The sequence below is a fragment of the Oncorhynchus nerka genome, linkage group LG1, assembly GCF_034236695.1.
Source record: "Oncorhynchus nerka isolate Pitt River linkage group LG1, Oner_Uvic_2.0, whole genome shotgun sequence".
Lineage (NCBI taxonomy): Eukaryota > Metazoa > Chordata > Actinopteri > Salmoniformes > Salmonidae > Oncorhynchus > Oncorhynchus nerka.
The window spans coordinates 10,292,969-10,308,475 of record NC_088396.1 but is presented as its reverse complement, the minus strand read 5'-3'; the positions used below and the strand labels follow the sequence as shown (position 1 = coordinate 10,308,475).

General features: G+C 43.0%; 1 protein-coding gene across 3 annotated transcripts in view; it reads left to right on the top strand.

Moving 5' to 3' along the window:
- The window catches only part of LOC115137366 (PMS1 protein homolog 1), a 57,948-nt gene that overhangs the window by 7,133 nt on the left and 35,308 nt on the right, over positions 1–15,507 (top strand). For all 3 annotated transcript variants that reach the window (XM_065002429.1, XM_029673768.2, XM_029673697.2), the window contains exons 6-9: positions 3,931–4,041; positions 10,271–10,393; positions 11,246–11,392; positions 11,914–12,728. In XM_065002429.1, coding sequence (XP_064858501.1) covers positions 3,931–4,041; positions 10,271–10,393; positions 11,246–11,392; positions 11,914–12,728 — 1,196 coding nt within the window. The remainder of the gene's footprint in view (positions 1–3,930; positions 4,042–10,270; positions 10,394–11,245; positions 11,393–11,913; positions 12,729–15,507) is intronic.

The following is a 15,507-nucleotide window of genomic DNA, read 5'->3' as shown; positions in this document are numbered from 1 at the left end:
CCTGCTCCTCCTTGCACAAAAGCGGAGGTAGCGGTCCTGCTGCTGGGTTGTTGCCCTCCTACGGCCTCCTCCACGTCTCCTGATGTACTGGCCTGTCTCCTGGTAGCGCCTTCATGCTCTGGACGCTACACTGACAGACACAGCAAACTTTCTTGCCACAGCTCGCATTGATGTACCATCCTGGATGAGCTGCACTACCTGAGCCACTTGTGTGGGTTGTAGACTCCGTCTCATGCAACCACTAGAGTGAAAGCACCACCAGCATTCAAAAGTGACCAAAACATCAGCCAGGAAGCATAGGAACTGAGAAGTGGTCTCTGGTCACCACCTGCAGAAACACTCCTTTATTGGGGGTGTCTTGCTAATTGCCTATAATTTCCACCTGTTGTCTATTCCATTTGCGCAACCGCATGTGAAATTTATTGCCAATCAGTGTTGCTTCCTAAGTGGACAGTTTGATTTCACAGAAGTGTGATTGACTTGGAAGTACATTGTGTTCAAGTGTTCCCTTTATTTTTTTGAGCAATGTATAACACAGCTTTGGATTTCACCCCTGTCACAAAAGCAAATGTTTTTGACCGTTTGGAACTTTACGGAGGAGAGCTGCTCTCTTCTCCCGTTCAGACCAGTGCAGCTCACAAAAAATGATTGCTGTCCTTGTTACGAAATGACACTTTTGCCCTGTTCATGTAATGACCGAAAAAAAAACAATTAGCAGGAACATGTTCAATCAGCGAGATGTGAGTTGTGTCCACCCCAGTAGCCCACACAGCTCTACCGGTAAAAACACAATTTTCTACAGCGCATTTGGTAACAATGACCCAGCAAATTACATTGGTTGTCCCGCATTAAAGCCTATGATTTTAATATTGTGAAAGCAATTTTACATCTGAACATCTGAATGCTGAAGGTGCAGCACAGGTGTAGCCTACGAATATTAGAACAGGGATAGGGTAGGCCTAGCTACCTCACAGCTGCTCACGCCAATGAGTCTCCCGCACTGTGCGCACATCTGACTTGTAGATCAGTGTCATACGCAGGTACAGTGTCTTCAGAAACCATTCATACCCCTCGACTTATTCCATATTTTGTTGTTAGAATTCACAATGGATTACATTTGTTGTTTTTTCTCACCCATCTGCATACAATACCCCATAATGACAAAGTAAAAACAAGTTTCTTGACATTTGTGCAAATTTATTGAAAATGAAATGCATAAATGTAACTTACACTGAACGAAAATATAAACGCTACAGTTCATATAAGTTCATATAAGGAATCAGTCAAATGAAATTCGGTCATTAGACCCTCATCTATGGATTTCACATGACTGGGAAGATGGGTATGCATGTAAGGGTCACAGATGCCTTAAAAAATAAAAGGTAGATATGTAGATCAGAAAAACAGTTCGCATCTGGGGTGTCGCGCTGCATTGGTCACATCTCCTTTGCATAGAGTTGATCAAGCTGTTGATTGTGGACTGTGGAATGTTGTCCCACTCCTCTTCAATGGCTGTGCGAAGTTGCTGGATATTAGTGGCAAATGGAACACACTGTTATACACCTGAATCCAGAGCATCGCAAACATGCTCCATGGGTGGTGACATGTCTGGTAAGTATGCAGGCCATGGAAGAACTGGGACATTTTTAGCTTCCAGGATTTGTGTACAGATCCTTGCGACATGGGGCCGTGCATTATCATGCTGGAACGTGGTGATGGCGGCGGATGAATGGAACGACAATGGGCCTCAGGATCTCGTCACAGTATCTCTGTGCATTCAAATTGCCATCAATAAAATGCAATTGTGTTTGTTGTCCATAGCTTATGCCTGCCCATACCATAACCCCACCGCAACCATGTGGCAAACCACTCGCTTACACAATACCATACACGCTGTCTGCCATCTGACCGGTACAGTTGAAACCGGGATTCCATACACGCTGTCTGCCATCTGACCGGTACAGTTGAAACCGGGATTCATCTGTGAAGAGCACACTTCTCCAGCGTGCCAGTGGCCATTGAAGTTTAGCATTTACTTACTTACTGACTTTATTGTCCCCATGGGGAAATTGTTGCAGTGTTATGTACACATTTAAGGTGGCGTTTAAATACAAAACAAAATTGACAATACAACTTTCATAACAGTTACATACCAATTCAAGTCCGGGTACAGGGCGTGGCTTGGGTCTAAAATGATTTTGTGAGCCTTCCGGAGGGCCCTGACCTTAAAGATCTCATCCAGGCCTATCTGTTTGACTCCTTCATTTGCCAAATTAAGTCTGTTACAATGCATATCTGCAGTCAATTCATGACACTGAGGACGACGAGTTCGCAAATGAGCTTCCCTGTGACAATTTGTGCAGAAATTCTTTGGTTGTGCAAACCCATAGATTCATCAGCTGTCTGAGTGGCTGGTCTCAGATGATCCCGCAGGTGAAGAAGCCAGATGTGGAGGTCCTGGGCTGCTGTGGTTACACGTGGTCTGTGGATGTGGAGATCCTGGGCTGCTGTGGTTACACGTGGTCTGTGGATGTGGAGGTCCTGGGCTGCTGTGGTTACACGTGGTCTGTGGATGTGGAGGTCCTGGGCTGCTGTGGTTACACGTGGTCTGTGGATGTGGAGGTCCTGGGCTGCTGTGGTTACACGTGGTCTGCGATTGTGAAGAAATTAACATTCAATTCTCTTGACGACCACCTCTGATGGGCATTCCTGCAGTCAGCATGCCAATTACACACTCCCTCAACTTGAAACATCTGTAATGATCATGCTAATTTAATAATCTTCTTGATATGCCACACCTGTCAGGTCAAATGTATTGATCACATGCAGATGTTATTGCGGGTGTAGGGAAATGTTTGTTTCTAGCCCTGACCACTGTATATATTTATATTCCAGACTCTGTCATTGCTCATTCTTTTGGGTTTGTGTGTTTTTGTTTTGTTAGGTATTACTGCACTGTTGCAGCTAGATACAAAAGCATTTCACTGAACATCTGCAAATAGTGTACGCCGCCAATACAATTTGATTTGAGATTCAATTTCAGTCAGTGGCCACTTGGAATAAAATAATAGGGGAGGGAGTCAGAGGAGTTACTCGACCGCCGTATACTTTTCATTGAAATCACTCGGAGATCATCAAGGGAGGAGTGTGTCCCCATTTCATGGCATTAGCACTTGGGAGACATATCCCGTATCCCGAACTTTGCACTTCAGCCTGTGTTGGGTTTCATGGCTTCTCCAAGTGCTTTTTACGGGAGTGATCCGTTTACAGTCACTAAATAGCATATTTCATTGCATAGACGTGTGCTGCTGCGGGCAGCATGCTTACAGAAATCAACACCCTGGAGATGTACTCGTTGGTGGACACCAATGACAGGGCCACCCGTGGGTGTGAATGTGTTTGCTTTTTCTCCTGGACTACTTTCCTCTCATACATCTGACACGAAGGAAAATCTGAGAAATCCGTGCCTCGGTGGAGGTTGCACAGTGATGAGGAAGATTGTGTAACCTTGTGGCCACTGTGGTCAACTTTCATTATGCAGTGCACATTGATCCATTGGGTTGAATAATATGCTCAGACAACATGCTGATTTTGAGAATGTGAACTAGTGTCTGTTTTACAAGCTCCAAGGTGCTAGCACAGACTCGCTGATTCAGTAGAACTGCTCTCACAGTATGTGACCTAACATATGCACCAGTGTTCACTAACTTGCTCTCTAGCCTTCCCCAAACCCCCTGGTCTGGTTCAGGTCTTTCTGGAACAGTTGACACCGTAAACCTCTCTTAGCCCCTCTTGTGCCGCCACACAGGTAAGGGAAGTGCTACAGGAGAGGCTTTGACTGGTGGTCAGCGTCTACTGTCTTGATTTCGAGATCCGGCAGGTGGTCTTTTTTTAGCCAGACTGAAAATAAGCTGCTACGTGTTGTTGCAGGTGGTGTTGTGGCAGAAGGCCAAGGTGTCCGATCACAGGATGGCTCTCATGGCTACACTGGGGCCCAACGCTGTGGCCCACCTGCTCCCCGTCCACCATCAACAACCAGAGGTCAGTCAAACACTCACACCAGCATCACTCTGTCATGGGACTGGTTCAACCAAACCGGTAATCATAGATAAAACGCTTCTGTCGTACTACAATAATGCAATTTAACTATGCTAAATAAGTGAAAAACAGAAATTGGATATTGGACCAACGTTGTTGGCCTTACCCCAGAAACTTCCCATCTGTTTTGATTGAACCCTCTTTCGAGTGGCTATCATAATGTAGTCTCAACATGGAATTGGATCAAGCAAAGCTACACATTAGCCACAGTCAAGGGCTTTAATGTTATACCTCAGTCCTGAAATATGTGAGCAGGTGGCTGTTCTTGGAGGTGTCCACACAGAGCTTGACTTAAACATTGCTGGTTTTGCAGTGCTCAATGACACCAATTACTGTTTTATGGACTTCTGTATCTCCCAAAAGTACACATCAGTCACTTTAAAAAACATTTGTATATATTTTTTTACAATAAGTGCCCTGCCTCCAAAATAGAAAAAGAGGACATGTAAAGAGTCGGAGCACCATTTGACTCAAATGACGTGTGATGCAAATGGAAGGGGCAATCATGAAACGATACACCATAACTGTCTTTACAAGAAAAGGCCATTTGAACCCTTGTGACAAATGTGGCACTGAATTAAATTGGAAGAGATTGTGTGACCCACGTGGTGCATGTGGATGGCCCAGTGTCATAGAGAGACATGGCACGGCTGCTCTGGCACCCAGCCACTCGTCCTCCCACTGCCCTCCAGTCTTGGCCAACACCAAGTTTCCCCAGAGACCCTCTCTTCATATCCTGGGTGTGTTCCACAGTGCATGGACCTTGCTCTGGATGGTGGTGGTTCAGCTGCAGAACGGACAGGTCCACCATGTTTGTGACTGACTGCAAGTGAGAAATACTAGACACCAAGCTTGGTAAATGACTGCACCAAGAACTCCTGCTTTCAAGCCAGTATATGATGTTGGTTGGCTGTTCGGCAGCTACGTCTATGCCCTTTTTCTCCTTGTGTGAGATTTGCTTTGTTGCTGGTAATTGAGTTGGCTGTGGAGCGTTAAGTTTCTGCTTGTCATGGTAGGTGTTGTGTGGCTGCTACCTGCCGTGCATCTCTCGGCTAATGTGGCCTGACAGATACTGAGCACAAGTCCCTTTCCCTTGTTTGCTTTTGTTGTTATTTTTCAGCAGGACTCTGGGTCCTAGTTATGAGAAGGACCATTGGCCTTTGTCCTCCCGGTAGCAATGAAAGAACGCTTATTGGCTCCCCCTTCATTCGCCGAAGCTTAGCGATCATGGAATCCAGTTCATAGATTCTGGAAAGTTGATGTAGGGGCCATGCCTCTTGTGGAACAAAATGTGACGCTCATTTTGGCAACGTGACAACACACAACCATGCCCTTTGGTGCAAAGGTACCATTGGTGCTCCCATAACTTGACCTAATTAGATAATGAGCAGAACAAGAGGAAACCACATGTACACTAAAGTTCAAAAGTTTGGGTTCACTTAGAAATGTCCTTGTTTTTGAAAGAAGAACAATATTTTTTTTTGTCCATTAAAAGAACATAAAATTGATCAGAAATACAATGTAGACATTGTTAATGTTGTAAATGACTATTGTAGCTGGAAATGGCAGATTTATTTGAATTTTTATGGAATATCTACGTAGGCGTACAGAGGCCCATTATCAGCAACCATCACTCCTGTGTTCCAATGGCACGTTGTGTTAGCTAATCCAAGTTTAGCATTTTAAAAGGTTAATTGATCATTAGAAACCCTTTTGCAATTATGTTAGCACAGCTAACCTTTGTGCTGATTTTAAAGAAGCAATAACACTGGCCTTCTTCAGACTAGTTGAGTATCTGAAGCATCAGCATTTGTGGGTTCGATTACAGGCTCAAAATGGCCAGAAACAAAGACCTTTCTTCTGAAACTCATCAGTCTATTCTTGTTCTGAGAAATAAAGGCTATTCCATGTGAGAAATTGCCAAGAAACTGAATATCTCGTACAACGCTGTGTACTACTCCCTTCACAGAACAGTGCAAACTGTCTCTAACCAGAATAGAAAGAGGAGTGGGAGGCTCCGGTGCACAACTGAGCAAGAGAACAAGTACATTGGTGTCTAGTTTGAGAAACCGATGCCTCACAAGTCCTCAACTGGCAGCTTCATTAAATAGTACCCGCAAAACACCAGTCTCAACGTAAACAGTGAAGCGGCGACTCCGGGATGCTGGCCTTCTAGGCAGAGTTGCAAAGAAAAAGCCATATCTCAGACTGGCCAATAAAATGAAAAGATGAGGATGGGCAAAAGAACACAGACACTGGACAGAGGAACTCTGCCTAGAAGGACAGCATCCCGGAGTCGCCTCTTCACTGTTTACGTTGAGACTGGTGTTTTGCGGGTACTATTTAATGAAGCTGCCAGTTGAGGACTTTTTTTAATCAGGACATTTTTCAGCTGTGCTAACATAATTACAAAAGGGTTTTCTAATGATCAAATTGCCTTTTTTACAATGCTAAATTTGGATTAGCTAACACAACGTGCCATTGGAACATGGGAGTGATGGTTGCTGATAATGGGCCCTTGCACGCCTATGTAGTTTCCAGCTACAATAGTCATTTACAACATTAATAATGTCTACACTGTATTTATGATCAATTCGATGTTTTTTTAATGGACAGTGTGCTTTTTTTCAAGAACTTAGACATTTCTAAGTGACCACAAACTTTAGAACGGTAGTGTACGTGCAAATCCACAAATTGCATTGCATCAATGAACTGGCTTTTCATTTACTATGTGTTACGTTATGAGAAGTTTTGCATTGCTCATTAAAATGAGCAGTGTGCCGCTCTAAAACCAAAACAATGTGTCCCTGTGTGAGGATAGTGTGTTTTGTGGTACCACATTACATATAGCTCAGCTACATCGATAGCTTTGCAATAACATTAGCCTTAGGTCTGGCTCATGAAACTCATTATCCAGATAAGGATATGTTTTTGTCTACCAATTTTGATTTTTTTCTCAACATTCTTAGAATGTCCTATAGACCCACCTTTTTAATTTATGCGGTGAGACGTCTGCTTGAGTAATCAGTCATTAGCCAGGGAGAGATGATCACTCATCGGGTAGGACACCAAGCCAAGATGTGTTCCAGTTCTGCGCTCATGGGTGTGACACGTGCAGACAGACTGGGAAACACAGCCAGGCCTTCTGCTCAGGTCACCTGAGAAAAGTTTGAGTCAATCTTAAGGACCCTGGCCTGTGTCAATCCTAGGACCTCTGTTTTTCAGATTTAGGTAGGTTGTCTTGCAGATTTCATATCACAGACAGTTCTCACTTGGTTTGTATAGTTATTTTCCCTTAACCTTGGTGCCTACTATATTTAACTATTTAATCTTTGGCAAGACATTGTTTAGATTTGTTGTTTTTTTACCCCCTTTTTCTCCCCAATTCTGTGGTATCCAATTGTTAGTAGTTACTATCTTGTCTCATCGCTGCAACGAATGTCGAAAGCCATGCGTCCTCCGAAACACAACCCAACCAAGCTTCACTGCTTCTTAACACAGCGGGCATCCAACCTGGAAACCAGCCGCACCAATGTGTCAGAGGAAACACTGTGGACCTGGTTAGCGTGCTCTGCGCCCGGCCCGCCACAGGAGTTGCTGGTGCGCGATGAGACAAGGATATCCCTACCGGCCAAACCCTCCCTAACCCGGACGACGCTAGGCCAATTGTGCGTCGTCCCCATGGACCTCCCGGGCCCGGCCGGCTGCGACAGAGCCTGGGCTCGTACCCAGAGTCTTCTGGTGGCACAGGCTGTTTGACATATTTTGTATAAAAATATACTCATTGTCACTCCTTGATTGAGTGGACGCATCAAGAGGCTTAGCTGTAAGTGTGTCAACGAGTATCTGGGGGGATCCTGGGTCAGTTTTTTTTCTGTACTACTTTTGTAATTACGAGATCGGGATCCTGTGGCAGTGAACACTGCTGCCAATGAGGCCCAGATTACCTCTACACGACCTCTACACGACTCCGCCTCGATTAACCGAGCTCATTCATGGCCAGGTAGTCTGTGGGCAGGATCACCTGCATCAAAGTAATTGACAAATATTTTAAATACGTAATATACATGGCGGCTGTTAAGGTTTCAATGCCAGTAATTAGAGTTCGTTAAAACTCCAATTATATGGCCCAAATGCTTGTTAATTTAGAATTGTTTGCCTGAGTTATGCAGTACACCGTGGATAATTTGAGTAATTTGGAGCTGGTCCTCTTTTCACCACCATCACATGCCGCCAACAGAAACCGTTTCCTAGAATTAAGAAGCTTGGAAACAGCAGTTTGATGTCATTGGTTGTCCAAACAGTTTTCAGGTGTGAACACGTAATGTTTCTTTTGAATAAAAAAACATGTGAGTCCTTTAAAGGGATATTTCACCCAAATTACAAAATGACTTTGGTTTCCTTACCCTGTAAGCAGTCTATGGACCAGGTATGCTAGCAAGCCATGCTTTTGTTTAGTTTCCCTTAGCACTGTTTGAAGTTATTTAAGATTTTGGCGTGAAATGTTAAACATTCTAATGTTGGGTAACTGATTTTTGGTTAGAAAACACTAATGTAAGCGGTATTTATTTTTTGCCCTAGCACAACACTGCTGATTCACGTAATCAACTCATCAACAAGCTTTGATTATTTGAATCAGCTGTGTAGTGCTAGGGCAAAAACCAAAACGCGCTCGCCTAGGTAAACAAAAAATGCATAGACTGTCTCTCCTTGTCTATAGAAGGAAACAAATAAGTATGTTTTTTTAATTTGGGTAAAATGTACCTTTTTATTTTTACATGGTATTTAAATTACAGATGCATTGCAAGTACAGTATCGGTACATATTGTTACAAATTATGCAAAAAGCATGTTTATTACATAGCTGCTGTAGTTAATGCGTACATTACATCATGATGATAGAAAAACAAATGATCATCAAATGAGTACTACTAACAGATTTAAATTACTTTTGCCCAAGGGATCCATGGAATATGTTTAAACTGTGTACTATTACTCATCTACAATATGTTCATATCACTGGCCAACATGGGCCTGGGAGGCTCTGAGACATTGGTATCCACAGTACTCCACCAATTATACATTTTTTGACTCAGTACTTTAAATGCACTGTAATATATAAGCTTTAAAACAGCAATGTTTTCTTTCTGCCTCGTGGCAAAATGTGTAGAATTGCAGGGTAGTAGCTTGAAAAATGCAACATTTTCTTTGTCATGCTAAGAGGTTAGCCTTTAAGTGTTATTAACCCAGGGGGCGAGACTTGGTTCGTCCAGCTGTGCACTGCAGACGTTATAGTAGAACTCCTTGTAGGGCTAGGCGATATATTAAATTAATTAGATTGTGTTAAAACAAATTTGAATTAATGTTCCAAATGCCTGTATCGCAAGAATTGAGTAATTTTTTTTTCTACTTCTGTTTTTGAGTGTTTGTCTTTTTGGTCTCGTCTCCTTCATTCCTTCTGTACTGTGCATGTTCCCACTCGCACACAGACGCCAAGCCCCTCCCCCACAATAACAATGCAAATAAATATAACTTCTTTCTCTCTGAATACAAGCAGTTTCAACTTGCTATTTGCATTTGAGGTTTAGTTCAACATAATCGGTCATATGGACCCTCACCCTCCATTTGGCAAATCCAACCATAATTCTATCCTGATTCCTGCTTACAAGCAAAAACTAAAGCAGGAAGTATCCGTGATTCGCTTGGTACGGAGGTGGGCAGATGATGCGGATGCTACACTACAGGACTGTTTTGCTAGCACAGACTGGAATATGTTCCAGGATTCATCCAATGGCATTGAGGAGTATAATGCCACAATGTGGATTAAGTCAAGGGGTATGAATTCTTTCTGAAGGCACTGTAATTGTGCGTCAAAGCTTATATTTAGAGAGAATCGCCCATAAGTAGGAAAAATTCTAGATATTATTTTTTCGCAAAGCCCTAACTCCCTGTAATACATTTTTATTGCACGAGAGTTGTTCTGATTATGAGGGGGGTCCCTGATGAATTTGCTATCACAAAAGGGAACCCCTGTATTACATTCTACCTGCCTGTGTAATATGCATGTTAATTGGCACTTGGTATGAAGTGAGATCAAAATGTAACTGTAAAAAAATGTTTTGCACTGATAAATTGTTCCCCAGTTATTATGTTGATTTAATTTATTTTAACAGATCGTAATTGATGGATTCTTTCCCAGACCTGGTATGGATTGCTCTTTAGCAAGCTCCAGTAACCCCGACAAAACATTTATCTTTGTGAATGATCGACCTGTCCACCAGAAGGATATCCTGAAGGTAAAAACATTTTTTGTGTTAATGAAATGTACATATGTTTGTTTGTTTGGTTTAGGTAAAGGAAATCGGCAGCCAATGGGATAGAGGTGTTCTATAAACAAGAGCTTTTGAAGTTGCTTGGACAGAATATTTGTTGTCCTGAAATTGTACAGTGCGTTTTCACTAGAGCTGGGACGATAAACCAAACATTATTGATCATACCGATCACTTATCGGTGGCCTTTTGTTGATTTAGTTCATTATGATAAGTAGCCTATACTACAGATGTGAAGTTTGAAAATAAATAATTGTTCTAATATGGGTGATTTGTTAATGGGACAATTGATGGCTACAACCATCAAACTATTACTAGTAGTTTCAAGGATAATAAAAACATATATTTTTTTAAACAGTGGTTCATATTAGTGTTATATAAACCTATCATTCTATTTATTTTTATCACATCAATTCAGGCACTAGAAGCACACCCAGTAGTATTTTTATTTAACACACCCAGTAGTATTTTTATTTAACACACCCAGTAGTATTTTTATTTAACACACCCAGTAGTATTTTTATTTAACACACCCAGTAGTATTTTTATTTAACACACCCAGTAGTATTTTTTTATTTTACATAAAGTCACTCCAGCTGAAGACGACACTGCATACAGCATAAAACCCAAAAGCTTATTTCCATTGCAGTCCTCTGAAGTAGTACTTTGTCATCGTATAGGCCTGTCTAGTATCCCCAATGTAGCTCTCTGTCATTTGATACTGTCACTTTGACAGTGTTGTAGCATTTACATAACAAAGTGACGCATTGCTAATAGTATCGTTGCAGTTCATATACCTTCTTTCTGCTTGACCATCAGGTGGTCCGGCAGCACTTCCTGGCTCAGTACCCGGCAGACTCTGTCCTCAATCGTTATCCCACTGTGATGCTCAATATCACTGTTCCCTCATCCACTGTAGACGTTAACCTGACACCCGACAAGACCCAGATTCTGCTCCAGAACAAGGTGCCGTTTTCTATTATTTTATCAATTTCCTTGCAGACCGGTTGAAAGATTAGAGAACTAAGGGGAAACAGAATATGATGGGGGGTAGCTGCAGAACCAGTTACCAGTCAATTTAGACATTTCGGCTTTCAGACTGATTCAACTGCGAATGTGCAATGCAAGATCCATTTAGCAAATTCACGATTTCCTTACGTGTAGCCTCTGCGGTACAGCAAGGAATCCACGTACTTGCTTTGGCTAGTAAATGTTATGGTCTCTTAACTTTAACTTCTCTTAAATGTAACTCCTCAAAACAACTTGATTTGATTTTATAAAAATAGAAAGTGCTGACCGTAAACAGTAAGTTGACAATCAGTTCTGCACCCACCACCATTTGAAATAAGAGGAGCTGACCAGTGCTGTAATTAACCACAGAAATTAAATGAACAGTTACCTGGTTGCACAGCCATTTCCTGTAAGCAGAAAGGGAAAAGTGAACAGTGTGTGTGTGTGGTATTTCTCACTGAGACTTTGACTCTCAGGTGGCTGTGCTGGCTGCAGTGGAGACGCTGTTGGTTTCCTTCTATGGCCCTGGGTTGGGGTCTGCCACTGAGGCGACACCAGTCACTACAGAATATGATGGAGGCAGCGGCCTGCATGCTGGCCCATCACTGGGCGACTGTAGGGGAAACGCTGAGTTAGAGGACAGTCTTGCGGAGCACAGTGTCAGAGTGGCCAAAGCTCCATCTGACTGCAGTGATGGCCCTCTATCCAGGGTAGTGGCTGGTGACCAGACAGCAGACACTAGCTCCTCCTCTTCCTCTGAAGACTGGATAGTTAACCTAAATCCAGGGGACTTTGACCTGGCATTTCCACAATTGGAAGATTACATGGCTTCGACCGGCACCGGGACAACAAATCCAGGCACGGCCAAAGGCCTGGAGAGGCTCGACAACCACAACCAAGGTCATGACAAAGGCAAAGACGTTGAGCAGTTATCAGCAGTGAGTTGGAGCCGAGGAACGGCTCTGACAGACCCCTCCACAGGCGAGCCGTTGCAGCCCGTCAAGATCCACCTGGCCACCGGATGGAGCAGTGACCTTGGCCAGGTCAAGGCCAAGGGTCAGAGCAGCCCTGGCAAAAAGGTGTCCAACGCTATAACGGAGAAACGGGCGGCGCTGACGGCCTACGACTTGATCAATAACCGTGCCATGAGGACACCCCTGTCCCCTGCCGCCCTGTTTGAGAGGGAGACCCGGGCATCAGTTCTCCAGGAGAAGCCCACAGCCAGCCTCCAGGACATCACCACTACCGTGCAGGAGCGATGGAAAAACCTGGGGGAGGAGGACCGAAAAAAGTGGGTTTCCAGACTTCACTTTCGAAGCAGTTGTTTCCATTTGTTATTATTAGCAAGGCAAAAAAAAAAGAAAGGTTGACCTGTCACTTGCATGTGTAAAATATGGCCCAGGAAATTTTGCTTGGCATATTCATGTTGCTACCCAGACAGAGAATTGTTGAGATGAGCTATGTTTATATTTTCCAGACAACTGAATCTGATTACTAGGTTACATGGTCAATATTTTCCACTGTAAAACAGGTATTCTGCATGATGAAATATCTCCCCTTTTTCCAAAGTATGCCATGCATCTTAGGCACTCAAAAGTATCAGACGCTTAACAGATTTAACTTAATATTCTGTATGTGGACACGCACTAACCCTCTCCTCTGTCTCGCCCGTCTGGTGCGGCTTGTTTCTAGTTGAAGATGCCAGAAAGATCTTAATCAGCAAGTGCAAAAGATGGGTATTGATTTATGAATATGTTCTAGTATTTCGATTTGTTGCGTTTTTGACAAATAATAAGATGTAGGCGAACGAAACGGATGATATACACTGTATACAAAACATTAAGAACACCTGCTCTTTCCATGACAGACTGACCAGGTGAAAGCTTTGATTCCTTATTGATGTCACTTGTTAAATCCATTTCAACTCGTGTAGATGAATGGGAGGAGAGACAGGTTAAAGAATTACATTTAAGCCTTTAGAGAATTGAGACGTGGATTGTTCTGTATGTGTTCCATTCAGAGGGTGAATGGGCAAGACAACATATTTAAGCGCATTTTGAACAGGGTATGGTAGTAGGTGACAGCACACCGGTTTGTCAAGAACTGCAACTGCTGGGTTTCTCACTCTCAACAGTTTCCCTTGTGTATCAAGAATGGTCCACCACCCAAAGGACATCCAGCATCCCTGTGGGACATTTCAGCACCGTGTAGAGTCCATGCCCCGACGAATTGAGGCTCTTCTGAGGGCAAAATTAGGTGTTCCTAATGTTAGGTGTATGAACGAATATAGTTTTAGAAAAATTATTGGATCATTTTGTTAGCACTTTAAAATAACACCATGTAATAACACATTTATAATGGATTAGTTAAATACTTTATTCATTTACCAATCATTACACCATTCATACAATGTTTGATATGGGTCCTTTATAAACCATTTACTAATCATTAGTTAAGTATTTTTGCTTGGCCTCAAAAGTGTGGCCTATTTATGCTTTATAAGTATATAAGCTGATGCTCCTTAAGTTCTCAAAATAGCCAAGAGCATAACCAATGGTTTAACAATAAGCACACAACACAGGATGTTAAAGGAAATATGTCAACCATTTTATTCACAAACAGTGAAACTGTTGCAAGGAATTGAGTGAGAGTTGTAATGTAACTTTTGCTAATGTCAACCTAGTGAGTGGTAGTTAATCATGAAACGGGGAGATGTAGCCTACAACTAGTGGACTTTTTATTCCTTCGCTACTGATGTGTGATTGAGGTAGAAATGTTAAGTGTACAATGCATGGCGAAAAGTATGTGGACACCTGCTTGTCGAACATCTCATTCCAAAATCATGGGCATTAATATGAAGTTGGTCCCCCCCCTTTTGCTACTATAGTATATTTGCTTACATTCCCAGCTAACAAGATGCTTGTTTTTCTTCTTCCTGTTTCTACCGATGCAATTCATTTGGAAACTGGCCCAGCTTCGTAACTAATCAGCTAACATTGTCAAACTCTGTAGTTAGTCTGTCAGGCAAGAGTTGATTGGAGGAGACTGAGTTTGTGTGTGTGGAATGGGAGGTGTGTAACTGTCACACAATTTCTTTATGGAACCCCTTATTAGGAAGAGAGTATGTGTATGGTTAAGGAAGAAGGAAGAGCGAGATTATGTTCCTAACCACAATTGTATCCTATTTGTTGCTCCTCTCCCTCTGTTACTCTAGGTCAGTGTTAGAGAAGGAAGTGATGTGGAGATTCAGGGCTCAGCAGCAAAAGGCAGGTAGGAAGAGGAGTTAGAGATGATGGGAGGGATAGAGATGTGGAGGGAGAAAGGAAGAGGAGAGTGAAAAGGAGGGGGGAGAGGAGGGAGGGGAAGGAGAGCACACATGAGAGGGGAGCCTATGTTTCCATCGAGTGTGTCTGCCCCAAGTCCAACCATTCACCCTTGTACCACACAGCCTGGGCCTGAAGTGACAGTGGCAGGGGTTTTGGAGTGATCTTTAAGTGGTAGGACCTTATATTGGTTCACATGGACCAGGTTGTAACTCATTTGAAAGCAGGTGAAGTTTTGAGGGTGCAAGAGGGTGTGTGGTGTGCGTCCTGAGTGGACACAGGGCAGAAAGTGTGAGATGTGTAGAAACCTCTCTTTAGGTGCTCTACGTATTCTGTGCCACTTTGCAGGATGGGGTCGTGCTTCCAGAAGTTCCATGACATGTTGTAGACTAGATGGAAACACTAACATGACCGTGTGAAATATGAATTGTCCTACAAATATTTAATATGAAGTTGGTCGCCCCTTTGCTCCAATAACAGCCTCCACTCTTCTTTTAAAGCTTTCCACTAGATGTTGGAACATTGCTGCGGGGACTTGCTTCCATTCAGCCACGAGCATTAGTGATGTCGGACACTGATGTTGGGTGATTAGGCCTGTCTTGCAGTCGCCGTTCCAATTCATCTCAAAAGTGTTCAATGGGGTTGGTCAGGGCTCAAGTTCTTTCACACCAATCTCGACAAACCATATCTGTATGGAACTCGCTTTGTGCACGGGGGCATTGCCATGCTGAAACAGGAAAGGGCCTT